This window comes from Hibiscus syriacus, unplaced genomic scaffold, assembly GCF_006381635.1.
Source record: "Hibiscus syriacus cultivar Baekdansim isolate YM2019G1 unplaced genomic scaffold, ASM638163v2 tig00111099_pilon, whole genome shotgun sequence".
Lineage (NCBI taxonomy): Eukaryota > Viridiplantae > Streptophyta > Magnoliopsida > Malvales > Malvaceae > Hibiscus > Hibiscus syriacus.
In genome coordinates, this window is record NW_024062984.1 from 1,112,180 (window position 1) to 1,131,347 (window position 19,168).

Sequence of the window (19,168 nt, forward strand, 5' to 3'; positions counted from 1 at the left end):
TTAGTCCGATCCTTTGTAGGAACTACCCGTAATAATGAACTTGCAAAATGGATCTGTTTATCATAAAGAGAATCGTTGTTCCTGACCCTTCTTCACCTTAATTGTTACTTGAACAAGTCAAAGTTATGTCTTGGTCTGAGTGGGGATAGCATTTCTCTTCTGCATGTCTATTGAGTTTTGAAAAATCCAAACATCTAAGAGATAAATAGAGAGGTAGGAATTTATCGAACGAACCACACTCCTTCGTGTACGTCAGGAGTCCATTGATGAGAAGGGGATGGTCCAATACCGGAATTTCCGGTAGAGCGGGGTGAAGTTCCGGAGCTTCCAGAGGTTCTTCCGGTGAGGAGTAGATATATCTTTACTTTATAGGTTACGGGGATAAATTTTGGCTTTAATTTAATGACTCCTCAATGACCTCTCAGGTAACCTAATCAAAAAGCAGACGGAAAGCTCTAAAGTTAAGTTAAAGACGGAAAGCTCTAAAGTTAAGTTAAAGACGGAAAACTCTAAAGTTAAGTTAAAGTCGGAAACATAGGGGGGTTCTGAAGCTTAGGAGACAGTTTCACTTTCGTTAGATTGTGCGGCAACGTGAGCCAACGTCACAGAAAGGAGTCGGAGTCCGGTTCCATCAGAAGAGGACTCAGTCTCCTCACTGAGGTCTCAGTCAGAATCGTCAGAAGCTTCAGCTAGCTCATTCCCTTCACAACGTGGGTTAGTTTTATTACCCGCAATGACTACGATCGATTCATCTCCAGTCCTTTCCGTCGTATAGACAGTGAATGGCGGAAATTAGGGCAGCCCTGGCCCGTCAAAATGAGATTATAGCACAAAAACAAAGAGGCGCCGAGATTGCAGCCCCCAAAACCCAATTAAATGCAGCCCCCCTACATCTGAAGAAATTTTGGCATAAAAAAGAGCTGAGTTGGCTGCTCTGGAAGCACTGATAGCAGCCTCAACTTCTGCACCTCCCGCTTTTCAGCCTTATGTTCCAGCTGCACAAGCAACAGCACCTCCACCTGCTCAGTCAGGTCCATCTACTTCCGCACAGTTTGTCACTAAGGAAAAATTGGATGAAAAATTCCGTTTAAAAAAGCCAAAGAATGCAGGAACAATCCAGCCTTATCGCAGTCCATATCCTCCATATCATGACACGGTTCCTTATCCACCAGGGTACCAAATCCAACCATTTTCTATGTTTGATGGGAGAGGTGGCCCTAAAAGACACTTATCTTATTTCATTACCATAGTATGGCAGAATGGTATGATTATACGACTAGAGAACAGATAACCAGGAAAGACAGAAAGGGAGAACCGACCGGGGCCTTGCCCTTACTTTAGCTTTAGGAAGAAATCCAGACTTTGGAGCTCAGCTTAGGGATCAGAGGTGAACCACCTAGTATGGAACACAATCAGTTAACTAAGACAATCGGAGTAAGCGGGCTATGAAGTTCACCCAGCGTTTAGGGTTTACCGAACTTAACTCGTGGAATGGCGATTCGGAGTTTAGTTAACGGGCTTGTTCAATCAATCTCATGTTCTTATGGCTCGTCCTATCCTATAAAGAAAGGGGATATACCATAACCATAGGGAAGAAAAGGTGCGAAAAATAAGCTTTTTCTGAGCATATATAGTGGTATAGTCTTAATGCGCAGGGGAAAGAAAACGGATGCGCCGTACTAAGCAAGAAAGGGGCTGCGCATGTATGTCCAATGTTTCGTAGACATAGTGATTTATCATTGTACGAAGTTCATCAATCGGTTTAACTTTCTATGTATATAGGAGAAAGGATGTAGTTCTCATTTGTTTTTCGCTCAAAGACGTTATATTTCTGAGCTTAATGCTGAGAAATACCTTCTTGTCATGCCCATCAGAAGAAAAATGACAGCAAGTTACTTCATTGTTTCTGGCCTGTATACAACCAACCTCAGCAAAGTGAAGCCTGAAATGGAGAATTTGAAGTAAGCATGCTAAAACAATGCATCAAAGGTAAAGGCATAAGATGCAATGGGTTTACCTTTAGCAGACTCCTTTTGGTGCTCAGTAGGACATCGTTTAATGGTACCATAGATGTCCCTTCCATCACTGTCATGTGAAAGTAGTGACTCCATATTTTCATCCAAAGGATCAATCCTATCCATGTCTTCCCGCATGAGATAACGATGCTATAAGAAATTAGAAGTAATTTCAGCATTTTATTAACTTGCTCACCAAGAAAGGATTTAAGAAACACATGTTCAAGATAATCTTATCACCATTTACTCTTTCCTTTTCAGATATATATATATGCATATATATGTCTATTATATTATATTTTGATTTCTCTATTATATTATATTTTATTTAGATTTTACTTTAGGCCCCACATAAAATTAAAATTATTGAAGGGCTAAAGACGTAAATTAAATTATAATTTCTTAAAAAAAGGCATAATAGGGATTCTCCACTGCATGTTTAAACCATATTCGTAAATTTTTATAAATTTAACCCAACAATAATAATATTTATATAATGTTAATATTCTAATATGCTTATATATATACACACACATGTTATCTAATTTTTTAGGATTTATTTAATTGAAACTTCAAATTCATTTACCTAAAACTTAAGTTATTACCCCCACTAAAAATTAATATAAATATTAAATTGAAAAGTAAAATGAGGATATAGTTTTAAGAATATGATCATCTTGAAATAATAATTTCTTTCTTTGAGTTGGGATCCTGAGGTCGAGAGTTCGAGCCTCTCTCACACCAAAAAAGATAGTTTCAGGTTTAAGAGTTTTAACAGTTGTTGGTAAATCGATTCAATTGGAAATATACCACTCTGCAAGTTTGTGTCGACCAATCGGAAATTCACAAGGTCAAAGAATCTCTTGTTTAAAAGTGTGAGCATTCGATTGAGTCGAGTTATATTTTACAATTTGAAGTTAATTTGAAATTATTTTTTAATCGAATCGAATTTTTAAACTTTTATTTAAATTTAATTATAAATATTTATGATATTATGATATTATTTATTCTAATTTAAATGATATTTTTGTAACTATAAACAAATTTTCATATTTTTCATATATAATATACATTTATGATACAAAGTCGAATGACTCAACTTAAACTTAAAAATCAATCTATTAATTACTAAAATTTTTAAGTTATTCGAGTTGTAAAATTAATATTTTTGAATTATTCGAGTTGTATTTTACAATTCGATTTGAACTTAAAAAATTTTTGAGTCAAGTTTATAAAATTACAACTCGAAATTAATTCGAGTCGAGTCTAAAATATTAGTTTTTCTTTTTAAATCAAATCGAATTTTACTCGCTAGCGTCAAAGAATCTCTCGATGGCGAACAAGATCAACAGTGTCATTATCTTCATTGCATTTAATGATATTTCGATTTCGAACTAGAAGATGCATCTTTTATAAAACGAGGTTCCAACAGCAAATTTATAAACTGAGAGAGAGAGTACCATTCTGAGTAAAATTCCAACAAATAGAATCCATTACATTCGAAATAATAAAGTAATGAAAGAGAGTTTCAGTATCTTTGACCGCATAAATGGGACGCCGATACAAGAGTTTCAATACATCGTAAGCATAACGGCCTAAAACCAGAATCACACACACAATAACTGTTATTATGCACACAACAACGGGGCATCAATGTTAAGAAAAGCAATCTGAAATGAAATTCCACATGAATGTCGAGAAACTGGGATTTACCAGCCCAAATATCTAACCCCTTTTTCATGACTGATCTTCATCTGACCTTGGGCGCATTAGTCTTCTACGCCTTCTTGGGATCGGAGATGCATCGCCATCGCTCAATGTGCGCACATCACCTTCATTGTCCTCATCTTGCAGACCCAAGATATTTTCACCCCAGAGGAACCTACGCTCAGGACGTCGATGCCTTGACCAAACCCGGGACCTTGCTCTGGGTTCACGAGCACTGTCACCCGAACCAATCATCTGAAACAGAAAGAAAGTAGTCCACCACGCTTCACCTGTGCCATTCTCCCTCTCGCCAGCCAACCTATCTCCATCTTCGATGACGTAGTCTCCAACCACAACGGCACCTGGCATGGCAGATCGAATAGCACTTACAGTGTCGTCATATCCTCTTTGGTGCTCAAGGCGGCGCCAGGCTTGTTCTCTGGATGGATCAACATCTGAAGGTCGTGTCATTGGGTGAACCCTCCTGGCATGCCGGCGCAATTCCTGGTAATTCCCACTGTAGGAGCAAGATTCCTTAGAGCAAGTTCTCTTCTTCAAGTTTAGATATTTCCTGGCCTCTTCCACAACCTTCCAGCCGAGTATGTTCCCTCCACAGAAAGGGCATTTCAAACTAGATTTAGAGTTTGATGTATTCTCTGCATCTACTTCTTCAAATTCAGCTCGTCCCTGAAAAGATTCCCCCGTACCTACAATGCCTTCTCCTCTTGAATCAAGGTTTATTTCGTTGAGATTTCGACTTCCATTACCTTCAATAAACACTGTTCTCAAGTTCATATCAGCAGTAATAGAATTCTGTGGGTTAATGGGTGTGGGATGAGGTAATATCCGACTCTTACTAGAATTATCCCTTAATTTTTTAAATCGGTCTAAGCAATTTGAATGCCTGTAACTTGTATCACAGATGTAAGATCTGCAACCCTTCTCATGCGAGCTGCACAAGAGGAGAATAGCATTGTGCGGATATTCCATGCAGATTGGACATGAAACTTCATCCAGTTCTTTATGGAAAGCATGGGCATCCGAATCAGTAATTGCTCTTCGTTTAATCCCAGCCATCTTGCACATGCTGTGTAAAGTTACTCAGCATATTGAACTCATCAGGTAATGAGACCATAGTCCATTAATAAAAAAAGATAAACTACATTGTGATCGCCATAACCAGCAATCAGCACCATGCAAAGAACATTTTCAAAAGTTTCCACCTACGTAACTATTGAATAGTAAAACGAGACAGGAAAAATGGCATCATTTAACAGAATCGGAAAAGCAATCAGCCAGATACACCCAAGATCAGAGAAAAAGAAAGACAAGCAAACAATTCAGGAAAGCCGATCATCTTCCGCAAACCCCAATTTCTTTCTTTCTAGGAAAGACATGGTGCAGGAGGGTAAAGGAATGAACATTCCCTAACTTCCTTGACAACTGCTTTCTCATCCTCAATTCCTATCCCATTCACACAAACACACTAATAATGACATGCAGAGTTATGTTTTTTCAAAACTCAAAAGCCTGTACTTGATAGCCTTTTAGGGATCAACCACCAATCTAGTTTATATTGAAGTAAAAAGGCGTCTGAAAAAAAATCTTTGGCCCCATACATAGGCGGGAATTAAGATGAAGTGCAGTTCACAAGGACAAGCATGCATCACAATGGAAGGATCTGGCACGAACTATTATAGCTTAATTGTTTATTTGGCCAGAAAAAAGAAGAAAATATATCTTACCTAATGCCACTAATTGTTCAAAATACTAATTTCACAAGTTGATTCGCGGAAAATTACTGGCAACATGGTTTGTGGTTTACAATGATTCCTTGTACCACTAAGTTCGCATATAATGGCACTCAGGATTATTGTTTCATTTTTCTTTCTATTTTGGGGGACAAAATGTTCATTTCATGTGATTTTATTGATAAGTTTCTCCCCTCATAAGGTAAACACACATATACCAATATAAAGGAAGTCATTTGCTCTTCACAATTGGCAGAACACCTACAAACCTATATGAAATGGAAAATCATGCAAACCACAATACATTTGGAAAGATTTTTTTTCACTTCATAACTTTATCAACTACATAGCAGACCAAAAAAAGTTTGGTAAGTTGTTTAACAAGTCCCCTTGAAATAGCCTACTTCAAATAGCAATAGTCTAAAACATGCTCCAGTAACAAATAACAATTTGCTGAATGCTAGACCAATAATTAAGAAAAAAATTGAACTTGGATATAGCGCGCCCAACCATCTCTATCACTAACCCTTTTATGTGGCTAGAGAAAATAATGGTGGCGATGTAGAATCATGTGACAGTGAAGGGGGGAAGCAACCATCTTCCATTTTCAAAAGGTCCCATTTGACATGTTATCAACAATCATTTAAGTGGTGAAAAGCTAAACCATTTGATAAAATCTTGCTGTTTTTCTAGGACAAATTTTGGAACCCATTGCTAGACCACTCCTTCCAAAATCAGTCACATGTCTGAAACTAGGGCCAGAAAGGAGGGTACGAATACCTACTATCCATCTAGACAAAGGCAATATAAGAACCACCAGCCAAAGCGTTTTCTATATCTTCACTAATACTAATCAGCTTAGTAAAACAGAAACCTACTCAAATCTTGAACGAAGTTCCCTAGATTGTTCCTTAATTTTTCAAGTCAAAACATAGAACTTAACGACATTCAGTACTCTGTACAAATAACATTTTGATGTTCAAACTTGAAGATATCACTTCTCTGATTTTTTTCACATACAAATATATATAAAGAAGTAACCACAAGAACCATAGATGTTTTTGTGTATGAATTATAAAAAAAATCAATGTAGGCATGGGAAACATTAGCCAATCTATTAAAGGAGTGACATACCAAGCACAATCAATATTTCTATAACATAAGGAAAGCATTGAACATTGAACTGAACATAAACTTACCACGAGGCTGAACTTTAAATAAACTTCCTACTGCAGCTTTCTGTGTCTCTATGTGCTACCAACTGAAAACTATATAATCCTTACTTATTAACTTCTACAGAGAAAATCACATTTCACAAGAAAAAGCCTGATGCAAAGCTCCGAAGCTCTGAACAATTAATGCACTGTAATTAGTCCTATAAAACTTGATCAAACAGAACCCTTGATTCAGTATTAAGAATTAATTCATGAATCATAAGGCCAACATACCTGCAGTCAGATAAAAAAACAGAAAAAAGAAATAGTCATTTACAATATATATCCAAATCTAAAATTCCTACCAACTACCAATGGAGAGAGGGCAAAATGCATATAACCATCCAAACAGTTCAGAGGAAAAGATTGTAATGGTGGTTGAACCATCAATGCAACAACACCTTCTCAAACTTTTTATGCTCAATGAGACTAAATCCCCAGTTACTTGAGGATAAACATATGAGGCTGCAATATATATATATATATATATCAGTCATCAGTCCGAACAACCTTTTTTTCATTTATGCACAACTTCTTTCAACAAACACCGCAAACAAAACTTTTTTCAAAGTCGATTCGAATTAAACATCTCTATAAAGTAGCTAAAATTTGTGCTCAGATACACTTTTCAATCTAACCAATTATCTACATAGAAATAGAAACCCGATCTCCTCGGCAACTTTAAAATAGAATATAACACACAGAGAGATATACAAGTTGCTTTCCAAAAATAGAAAAACAAACTTCATCTAAACCTCACATAGCACCTCATCTAAAACATCAATCTTACCACCAATTTATCCAAACCCTAAACCTCTCCCCCAAAAGGATTCCTCATTTATATAATCATCGATTTAGAAATTGCATAAAAAAAATCAAAAGCACCTCCCTGGAGATAATAACACAGATCAATTCCTGAATAGAAGAACACATTTTTAAAGATTAAATATATAAATATATATAAAAAGAGGATTTACAGGAGGAAACACGGAATTCGGGAACTGTAATCATCCGATCTCTAAAAGGGAAGTTGAGATTGCGTCGGAAAGGTAGAAGAAACGTGGAGAATTACGATCAACAATAATTGAATTTGAAATATAAACAAACTTAAAGACCAAACCCTTATCGATTTTTAAACTATTTTATTCAGATTTATGTGTATTTATATAGGTGAATGAATAAGGTTTAGGGGGTGTGGGTAAACAATCGGATACAACCGCCTCCCTTCTTGTTGATGGATTGCTGCTCTTACACGTGTTCTGCACGTAATTGATTTCTATCAAGCCATGGGTTCCGTAAATATGACGTGTCATCCTTCTCATCGCTAACACGCAGATTCGCGTCCCCTGGGTTTTGGATTTGTTTAAGACGGTGCGACGGGCCGTCATCGACCCAGCCCAAGTTTGCTTTAACCCGTGACAATCATTTATGGGGAGCAAGAGACAATTAGGGGGTCATTTGGGCCCAATACCATAAATGGGCTAATCATTTAGCCTAATACAACACTAGATATTTTATTATGTGACTACGCATTTGTTACAGTGATTTAGAAATTGTCACATGGACATGACTAGTTTCAATTAAAAATATTTTTTATTAGAACTTGTCAGTCCGATGTTACGAAATTGAATAAAAAATTATATTGTATCGAAACCTATCACCTCGACATGATGAATTTGAATAAAAAAGTATTATTTAGGCAAACTCGTCATGTGGACGTGACGAGTTTCCATGCACTGTAGCATTTGCCATAAATACCAAATTAATTTTGGAGATAGTCTAATGTGCTAAAGATTTTACACACCAAAGGAGTTGGTTCAAGTGGTAAGCAACATGATATCGCTTAAGTAACATCTCAGGTTTGAGTCATTGTGTTTGCAAAAAATTCTCGTTGGAAGACTAACCCATCAAAATTATATGTATGACCCGAGTCGATCCAAATTAATTAATACTAGAAATATTGGAACTGAAAGGGGGGAAAATGATTTTACTACTATGGTCTATTGGGCAATTTTACCAACAATTAGGTTATTGAATGTTATTACCAAATGTAGTAATTCAAGTCTGTCTTCTACCTAATATCGGGCAATAGGATGATTGTTGGTAACGAAGTGATCTTCGGTTCAATCGATTGATTCAGTTAATTGATCAAATTGAATTATCCAATATCATTAATTGGATTTTTTTTCTTTAACTGATTATTGAATCGATTTTTTTTTAAAATTTAACTGAACTAAGTTCGGTTTATTAATCGGTTAACTGAAATAATAAAATTTATAAATTTATATATATATATATATATATATATATATTATATTTAATATTTTTTGTTAATTCGGTTAAAATCACAATTTAAACACCTAACTAAATAATATATAAATAATATATCAAATATTTAATCATTTTAGTTAATTAAATTAATTAACCGATTTTAAACCAAATTAACCGATAATCAAAGTTTAAAAAGATCATTAACCGTTAATCGATCAAACTCAAAATTTACCGATTGATTAAATGAAAAAAATTCAATTCGATTGATTAAATTCGATTTTAACCGAATTATGAACTCCCTTGTTATCAGTTATTATCTTCATTGACTATTAGATCACTAGTGGAAGGACTATTCAAATAAATTTTCCGAGGACTGACTGATATTTCAGGAGAGTCTAACAACATGATTTAGAAGTGTTTACCTTAACAAATAATGATTTTAAAACATGTTAGTGGTGAGATTACAGAAATAAGGGTGGAGTATATAAATGGTTTCAATCATGACTATTAAAAGTTATAAATAATTTCTTAATCATATGACGTTATTTTGTTGAGTTCACATACTATTAAAAATTATAAAATAGTCACTCGACTATTGATATGTTTTAAATTCCTCTTTTTCTGTTAAAAGATTAATGATTGTCTGAGCTAGATGTTATCCTATTGATTGAAATACGATAAAATTTGATCTCAAAACTATTTAAAATTTATAGTCGTTTGAGATTCCGAAATTAGATTTTATCATATCTCAATCAGTATGTCAACGTCTACCACAAAAGATCATCAATTTTTTAACGAAAAAACGAGTTTGAAATATATAAATAGTTGAATAATCATTTTGTAGCTTTTAATAGTCGGAATACTTAACAAAGCAGTTATATATAATCATAAGACCATTTTATATTTTTTTAATAGTTAAAATACTCAATAAATCATCACACTATAATCGGGATCATTTATATATTTTACCCTAATAATTACTTAAAATTATATATGAAATTGAAATATAGATTAGAGCTTAAAGTTGAGCACAACACGGGCTAAAATCATAATTTAAACAGGTGATGTGAGGCAAACAGAAGGACCAAGACGAGTGGAAGAGCGTTGGCTTGTCCAATATCTGGACATCAGGAATGGCTAGAAAGCGACAAATTGGATGGCAGATTAGCAGTGGAGAATGAAAGCAACGCTTGCTGGCTGGCAGCCTGTAGCCGCACAAGAGCCAATTTTGCATGCAGAAAAGGGGTTCAGATCAAGTGGGACCGACTACCGAGTCGGAACTTTATAATTAAGGCACCCCAATCTTACCACATTAGCCACCGAAACCTCATCTTCCAAAGCTCATCCCCAGTACTGATGCACTCTGACTTCCATTGATGACGTAATCTTCTTTCTTTCCCATTGAATTAAAAAACATTTCTTCTCAGGTTCAGCATGCACCAACGTTTTGGAGAATAGCTCCATCGATCCACTTATCTCTTCATCTGATTTCTGCTCCAATGCCCATACATTACACTCTTCAATCTCCATTTTAATAATTATATTATGTTCAGAACTCTTCACGTTTCCTAAAACTTAGCTTCTCAATTTTGAATTTTTACTATCTGATCATCAGATGCAAATTGCAAACTTCCCCCAACAGTACTTCTTCTTCAAAGGTTTTATTTTTCCTTTTTTTTTCTTTGTCTTGTTTGTTGGTACATCCTGCAAGGAAACTGGTAGTTTGTCCACAGGTATTGAAGATGACCATCGAGAGAAAGCTGTTTCTGACGATGGGACAACAAGGTTTTCCCTTGCTCATATTGTTCGAGAAAGTTTTACAGTTCTCAAGCATTGGGAGGCCACCAAAATGCTCACAAGAGAGAAAGAAGTGCTGCACCTGCACGGAAGGCTAAAAGGGCATCGAAACATGGACCGACCGGTAACTTATTGTCTTCGTTGACGTTACCGATTGTTTATGCACCGCACCGGCTGCAGTAAGCCACCATTTGAGTTTCTTACACCCTCCGATGTATATAACAGCTCATGCTGCCAAATTCCGTTATTTCCCGAATCATCACCGTTTATCCGACAGGTTCGGGTCGAATGGTGCCGCCAGGTTCGGTAATAACGGTGCAACAATGGTTATCGCCACAATCATCATGCTGAAGAGGACGAGCAAAGTTGCTTCGATTGGAAAAGGAGCATAAGGTTCAACTTATCTCTTTGTTTATGAATCAAGAGAGAATGATGATCGATAAGCATTTTTTTTGTTGGAGCGTAATTGCTATTGTTTTTGCTTTAAATCTTCTCCTACATGCTTTAAAAAAAAAGATATGATGATGTGCAAGAATCAGTTGATACTTATTAATAAAATTTATGATAAGTTATGAATAAAACACAAAGAGGATGATGTGTTTGATGTTTTTGAACTGAATCTTACTTTCCACCCAAAATATCTCTGTATGCCTATTAGCTTTTTTTTAATAGATATTTGTTGCTGCGATTGTACGTACGTGAAAATATCAACATATGAATCACATGCAGAAAGCTTCGACAGTGTACGTAAATGAATGTACTTTCCACCTTTGTCTGTAAATTTATAAGAACATGCTCCGAAAGCCAGCAGATGAATTATGTGGAGAGAAAATGTGTACATGTCTTTTTACAGTGCATATACAATATATAGAAGTGCAATACAAAATTTCGGATGATAGAGAGCTAACTATAAATGATCTTGCAGTCTTCATTTGTACTTTTCCATTATTTTCCTTGCTTCTTCTACAGGGTCTTCCATGGAGCCACTGCCACTGCCACTGCCACTGCCACCGCCACCACCTCCTCTTGGGGCTTGATCTTTGTTCAAGGCAATAAAAACGAAATAAACAAGTCCCATCGTGGCCTGTTTATCCAGAAGAACACATTATTCGTCATGATAAAATGGTGCAGTGCCTCTAGCGGCTGCCACCACCTTGTTAACAAGAAGGTTATTTTTAGTGATAGCCACGATTTTAACAAGTTAATTGAAAAGATGAGGTTCGATATATAGACATGCAGTTAAAATCTTCCTGGAAAGGAAATGTTGCAACAATTGTAATGACCTGCCAAATTCCTTGAGTAAAAATGAATGAAAAGTCAGATTAGACATGAAATGACTTCTAGAATCACGAACAGTAACAAAGCTGGTGACCCGGAGTTATTCTAATGTCACAAATGAAAATTATACATGATTCAAACATAGACTTTATTTTTTTACACTATAAGTTGTGACCTGCAGCACTTGCAGGCATCCAAGGAAACCAATAAGTGAGGGTTGTGATTTACGTTGTTCACGTTCCTCGTGGTTTATAATGATGCTTTCCGGGTTCCTTCTCAATGGTGAATAACAATCACCCAGTCAGACAGACTGAATATCAAGTACACAGCTACCTCAAGCTGCTAAATCAATTTTTTATATTTCGCATTTCAGAAGGAAAAGATGGCATCATCTTCTGTTGACCTATAGAGAATATAGCTCGTAATTAGATTTAGATTTAAGTAGCAGCACTTGCCATTTGTGACAGTTTTGCACGGAAAACATTATTCAAAAGGGATGCCTGAAGATGTCACAAAAAAACTATGGCTTTAAGGCAGTGTGTGTGTGCGCGCGCGTGTGTTTTACATATCACATTCTCATAGGTTACACGCTATACTACTCAGATTTCAAGGGTGAGTGGAAAATACAGTTATGTATCCTATTCCTATGTGGGTATTTATATGCTGATTTTCTCTATGAGGGTTGTACCTTTGTACCCATGTCCAGACATCTCTTTGACACAAATACTAAAGGAAAATTGAAGAGTTTGAACTTTGAAAGACTAAGGTTACAAGATCATTCTAATAGAAAGACCTTCTAACAATATAAGTGCAAAATGAGAATCGCACAATATATTTGCCGGCAGTTATATATGTATAGTGGTCGACAAGGGCTTGTTCCCTCTCCTTGCATCTAAGTTTTAAGGAACAACAGGCCCATTTTGTGCCTCGTAAGCAACACACGACACAAGTGCTTGTTCCTACTGATATGTTTGTTTAACTTCTAAAACTGAACCTATGCTGCTACTTAAGCCTCTCCCGGATACGTACAGAATTCATAATCAGAAGAAATCCACAGCATTGCATGTTGCTCACCAAACAGACTACAATAAATCAGCAGCCGTAAATAATTTCTTTTCCCTTTAATATTCTGTAAGCAGTAAAGGCACACGATGGCAACTACTAACTGTGAATCTACCATGAATCATACACAGGATATACAGCAGCAAAATCACTACATAATCATATAAGCAAAGAAAGAAATACAACATACCAGCGCAAAAAAGGCTGTTGACAGGAATGACCTGAGTACAAAAAGTGCAGCAGACAAAGCAACTACTGTAACAGAGATCCTTGCGATCGGCCTCGGTACAGAGTCCTGAACTCGAAAACATAGGAACGAGCATTTTCTACTATGATGTTAATCCGAACACTATAACCACAGAAGAACACAAAAAATGAACTTACTGGCACTAGATTGGTTCCAGCTTCAATTCCATCCTTCCCAACCTTCCATACATTTTGCATAACTGATAATAAAGTTCAAACAGGCTTTCAGTACAAATTGAGAACAAGAAATTGAACCTCATACGCTTGAATCAACACGAACTCTATAGCTCATCATTACTAGTCAAAAGACCCACATTAAAACACAGTCCCAAATCAATGAACTTGTGATAGAATTTATCCAGAAAATTGACTTGCCTTAATGTTACAAATCTAAACTACAAACCCAGTTCTGAATCACATCATTTTTAAACACTCATTTACATGTCAATGCTTATTCAGAAGAATAAGAGAGAGAGAGAGTAAAAGCAAACCTTTGAAGAAGTTGGACTGAAGTGCAAAAACAAGGGGTCTTGGTGCTAAGGGCTGCTTAGATTTGATATTTGAGAAAAGTGTCTTTCTCTTTAACCTTAAAAAGGAAGTGGAAGACAAGAAACTGGAGTTAGTGAGAGCTAGGGTTTGGTTCTTGTAGAAACATTTTGGAGAGAGTGGCGATGTAGAGAACATGCTATTAATCATAGCTGGGGAAGCCATGAAACGGAGAAAAACAATTCAGTTGAAAATCTTCCAGTCGTTTGTATTGTAGAGTCGAGAATCCTGACGCTTACTCTCCACCTCACAAAAAGGGAGACATAGGCCCACATACAGATTAGCCCAGCCCAGATAATTAAGCTTAGGGTAATTTTCAAAATAATTTATGTTAAAGAAAAATTTTAATTGATTGTTAATATAATTTTAAGATTTAAATTAAGTGAAAATTTTGAGTACTAAATTAGATTTTTCATTTTAAAGGGATTTTTTACAATCAAACATATTTATAACATTATATGTATAAAATTAATTACAATAATAAGAAGAAAAAGACCCAATGAGTAGTCACCAAAGGCTCAAAAGAGATGAACAAATTACATAATCCAATAAATCCAAACTCAAAGCCCATTTTCTATTTCTTTTATCCAATTAATTAAATGGGGAAAAGAAAATCTACCAAGGAAGGTGGCTTGTTCCCAAAGCCAAGCACCAATTTGTTCAAAGCCCCCAAGGGCATTCTCCAATATCTCAGCTGAATATCGGAGACGTTGATACGAGCACCAATCAATGGGTCAAGGAACACCAGGCGATATGAATAGGCAAGGTTTCCCGGGGAACCGCAAACCCGATTGCTCCGACAAGAAAGATAAGAAATTTGAGCCGGCGCCGCCGCCGGCCAGGGTGGGTCGCAAGCAGCGAAAACAGAAAGGACCCGAAGCCGCGGCTGGGCTCCCGACCGTAATGCCGCTTACAAAGTGTAAGCTCCGGCTTTTAAAGTTGGAGCGGATCAAGGACTATTTGCTGATGGAAGAAGAATTTGTGGCTAACCAGGAAAGGCTGAAGCCGCTGGAAGAGAAAGCCGAGGAGGATCGATCTAAAGTCGATGAGTGTGGGTAATTTGGAGGAACTTATCGATGAGAACCACTCGATTGTTTCATCGTCGGTTGGGCCCGAGTATTATGTGGGGATTTGGTCGTTCGTTGATAAGGACCAGTTGGAGCCTGGATGTGCTATTCTAATGCACAACAAGGTAATTAAAGTCTCAAGATTTATTGGTTTTGTTTTAGTTTTACGGTTTCTTTTCTTTTTCTTTATTAGAGATTGTTGAAGAAAACTACTTAAGAATTCTTTTAGCTAGTAGAGTAATGAGTTCTTTAACGTGCATTTAGAGTCTGTGCTAGGGAAATTATGATATTTTGGTTATGCAGCTGTAAGATAATAGAAACTGCTGTTATTTGGATTTTAGAACAGTGGTTGCTAAATTATCATATATGTTACAGTTCTTGTGAAATTTGAATAAACAAGCTAGTGGGTTTTAATCATATGATTGCTTTAGCTTAGATTGACGAGCTTTAAAACTTTGAACCTTTTATCAAAGCTAAATTCATAAACGAGTTCAATCCATTCTCTAGATCTCAAACTAGAGGTTATCTCAAATAAAATTGAGCGATGATTGATATGAGATTAAAAATAAGCAAGACCATGATGGGTATTTGCTTATTGAGTTTGCTATCATAGTTGGTGATATTCATGTGTTTGGGAGTATTGTTCGAGTCTAAAGATCTTGAAAGGTTAAACCATATACCTCTTATCTCCTTTAATTGGATTGTAAGAATCTTTAAGGCATTATGTTCAATCTTTATTTTTGTTCTTGGAAGGATATTCATGCTTGTTTATTGTATGTCTTCAGGTTCTTTCTGTTGTTGGACGTCTGCAAGATGAAGTTGATCCCATGGTAGGTCGAAAAGGCTCCATTGGAATCTTATGCAGATATAGGAGGTTTGGATGCTCAAATACAGGAGATTAAAGAGGCAGTTGAGCTCCCTTTAACTCACCCTGAATTATATGAGGACATTGGTATCAAACCTCCGAAAGGAGTCATCTTTTTTGGAGAGCCTGGGACAGGCAAGACCTTGCTTGCAAAGGTGTGTATTCGTTTATCTCTTAGAACACATTTTTCTTTCCATGCAAATTGTTTGATTTGGGGACAAAACATGTCTGGACAACATGATAAGCTTCTAAAAATTGCAGTAGAGGGATATCATGGACTCATATGAACTTGAAATATGTGATTTTGTATTCTATTGCTAATATATATATTTTTATCTTGGCTATAGGTCCTTGTTTACTCTAATATCACATGGTTGTTTCGGTTTTTTTTCTGCTTTATAAAATATATCTGAGCTTGTTTTGTGACTTGCACTATTTCAGGCAGTGGCTAATTCTACATCAGCAACTTTCTTACGTGTTGTTGGAAGTGAAATAATTCAGAAATACTTGGGAGATGACCCTAAATTAGTTAGGGAACTCTTCAGGGTTGCTGACGATCTTTCCCCTTTAATTGTCTTCATTGATGAAATTGATGCAGTTGGTACTAAGAGGTAAGTTAGTGAAACAGTTGGGCCTTGACGCAAATAAATTTGGAATATTTCTCATGAATCTCCGTACAGGTATGATGCCCATTCTGGCGGTGAACGTGAAATTCAGAGGACCATGTTGGAGTTGCTGAACCAGTTAGATGGCTTCGATTCAAGAGGAGATGTCAAAGTGATTCTTGCAACAAATAGAATTGAAAGTCTTGATCCAGCTTTTCTTCTCCCTGGTCGAATTGATAGGAAGATCGAATTTCCCCTACCTGACATCAAAACAAGAAGGCGTATTTTCCAGGTATGCGATTGTCTTATGATGCATTGGAACAGTATATCAAATATGTTCCACTCTTTCTTTTCATTATACTAACCCACTTTTCAAACCTTTGGACCGCAGATACATACATCAAGGATGACATTGGCTGATGACGTGAACTTGGAAGAATTTGTTATGACAAAAGATGAGTTCTCTGTTGCTGATATAAAGGCCATATGTACCGAGGCTGGCTTGCTCGCTTTAAGGGAGAGACGCATGAAGGTGAGACTTGTATAAGTTCCTAATAATCAACGTTTGTGCTTCTTTTTTCTTATATCATATTCAAGCAAATTACTTAGGCATATTTCTAACATCTATGTTTGATTCTACAAGTTTACATCATGGATCCACAAGTAATAGAATCTAAACCAGATTGATAGCTTAACTGAAATTTCAACATGATTGTTATCAATTAGCATTGCCTATGTTTTAACAGATACTCTGAAATTTCAGCCACATAATTCTTCCTTTGCTTTTAATTTTTCTTAGGATACTGAGAAACCTGTTAACTTTACATTGTTAGCAAGAAAAAAGGTTTATCATCTGCAAGTGGAATGCTTCATTTTAAATTTTAGGAGGGTAGTTTCCTTGACAACCTATTTTGGCCTAATATTTTAGGCTAAAGCAATGCTTCATTACTGATGTTATGTGTCTATATCCTCCATCAATAATATATATATATATATATATAACGAGTAATTGTTTGATCCGAGTTTCTGATTTTGACTGGTCCGGCATAGTAGGTGACTCATGCGGACTTTAAGAAGGCCAAGGAGAAGGTGATGTTCAAAAAGAAAGAAGGCGTTCCAGAAGGACTATATATGTAGTCAATTTCAAGATATACATGTTATTGGCTAATTCTGGATTGTTTCTTTACCCGGATTTTCAATTTTTTGTCAAGTTTTAGGAAGCAACTGAAATGTTAATCCATTCAATGCATTTACAAAGACAGATGGGGTCATATCCTGTCTACGTTGATGGTCTCCTAGTGCTTAACAGATGATAAAAATGTCAGTTTTCCTGTCTGCTCAATCGTTTTTCCTATCATTAAAATATATATAAATTCATGAAGAGATGATGATTACTCACAACTGTTACATGTTTGTGTTTTGTTTACTTAACTATCCAATTCACATAATTTCAAGTGTTACAATAATAATCGTATTATGATGAAAGAAGGCAACACCTAAATGTATGTAAAATAAATATGCTTAATATAAAAATGAGTGTCCTAATTATATTTAAAATTAATTTTTTGATGTCTAAAGAATTTTTCGTTAAAAATATATATCTAATATTTTTTCTGTTATATTTTTAGGTATTTATCGTTAAAAAATTATTAAATGATATGTGTCATTTAACAATTATTTTAACTGTAAACACTTAAAAATATAATAAAAAAACGGTAGACATTTATTTTTAACGAAAAATCTTTTTTCCCAGTCAATGCTTCTTCGCTTTCTTAGTTTGTGAGTTTAATATCATGAGGAATAAAAAAAATCTCCCTAAATAAGAGTTGTTCCTAAGAAAGATGAACATAAATTGAAGATAATCTGGGAGTTCCCTTGGAAGTTCGCACCTCAATATCTCTGATATATCCGACTTTACTTGCATGTTCACATTGCACACATAACACTGAACTTCTCGGCTCCAGTCACTGTCAAACAATAATTTTCTTAATTTTGACGATATTTAGGTGGTGTTTGTTTTCACTGTGTAAGCTCTTCAAATCATTTATATCTGCGTCGCGCAGACTACACGCAGACATTAGACTTTGCAGACTGTTTTTTAATAGACAGAAGTTCTTCAAACTTCTGCGCGAGCTCTTCTTGATGCAGACATGATTTTATGTCTTTAAAGGTCTTCAAACCTCTTCAAGAAAAACTATAAAATATAGTTATTTATTAAAATAATTTTAAATAATTTAATAAGATTATTTATTATAAAATAATTTATTATAAAATAATTTATTTTAAAATAAATTATTATAAAATATATATTGATTTATTTTAAAATATAGATTGATTTATTTTAAATAATTTATTAGTATAGATTGATTTATTTTAAAATATGGATTGATTTATTTTAAATAATTTATTAGTATAGATTGATTTATTTTAAAATATAGATTAATTTATTTTAAATAATTTATTAGTATGAATTGATTTATTTTAAAATATGGATTGATTTATTATTCTAGTTGTATAGATTGATTTATTTTAAATAATTTATTAGTATGAATTGATTTATTTTAAAATATGGATTGATTTATTTTAAATAATTTATTAGTATGAATTGATTTATTTTAAATAATTTATTAGTATAGATTGATTTATTTTAAATAATTTATTTGTATAGATTGATTTATTTTAAAATATGAATTGATTTATTATTATAGTTGTATAGATTGATTTATTTTAAATAATTTATTAGT

At 35.1% G+C, this 19,168-nt stretch overlaps 2 protein-coding genes and 2 pseudogenes across 2 annotated transcripts; 2 read left to right on the forward strand and 2 right to left on the reverse strand.

The window, feature by feature from the left end:
- Positions 1 to 3,538: 3,538 nt before the first annotated feature.
- Positions 3,539 to 7,817, reverse strand: LOC120153281. The gene is made up of 3 exons (XM_039165265.1): positions 7,665 to 7,817; positions 6,673 to 6,921; positions 3,539 to 4,809 (listed from the first exon to the last, which is right to left on the reverse strand). The coding sequence occupies exon 3, from the start codon at positions 4,806 to 4,808 to the stop codon at positions 3,753 to 3,755; it is 1,056 nt and encodes a 351-aa protein (XP_039021196.1). The 5' UTR covers position 4,809; positions 6,673 to 6,921; positions 7,665 to 7,817; the 3' UTR covers positions 3,539 to 3,752.
- A 2,834-nt stretch (positions 7,818 to 10,651) lies between these two features.
- Positions 10,652 to 11,173, forward strand: LOC120153341 (annotated as a pseudogene).
- Positions 11,174 to 11,599: 426 nt separating this feature from the next.
- Positions 11,600 to 14,090, reverse strand: LOC120153163. The gene is made up of 4 exons (XM_039165159.1): positions 13,833 to 14,090; positions 13,480 to 13,541; positions 13,286 to 13,390; positions 11,600 to 11,839 (listed from the first exon to the last, which is right to left on the reverse strand). The coding sequence occupies exons 1-4, from the start codon at positions 14,050 to 14,052 to the stop codon at positions 11,684 to 11,686; spliced, it is 543 nt and encodes a 180-aa protein (XP_039021090.1). The 5' UTR covers positions 14,053 to 14,090; the 3' UTR covers positions 11,600 to 11,683.
- A 426-nt stretch (positions 14,091 to 14,516) lies between these two features.
- Positions 14,517 to 17,748, forward strand: LOC120153225 (annotated as a pseudogene).
- The last annotated feature ends 1,420 nt before the right edge of the window (positions 17,749 to 19,168 follow it).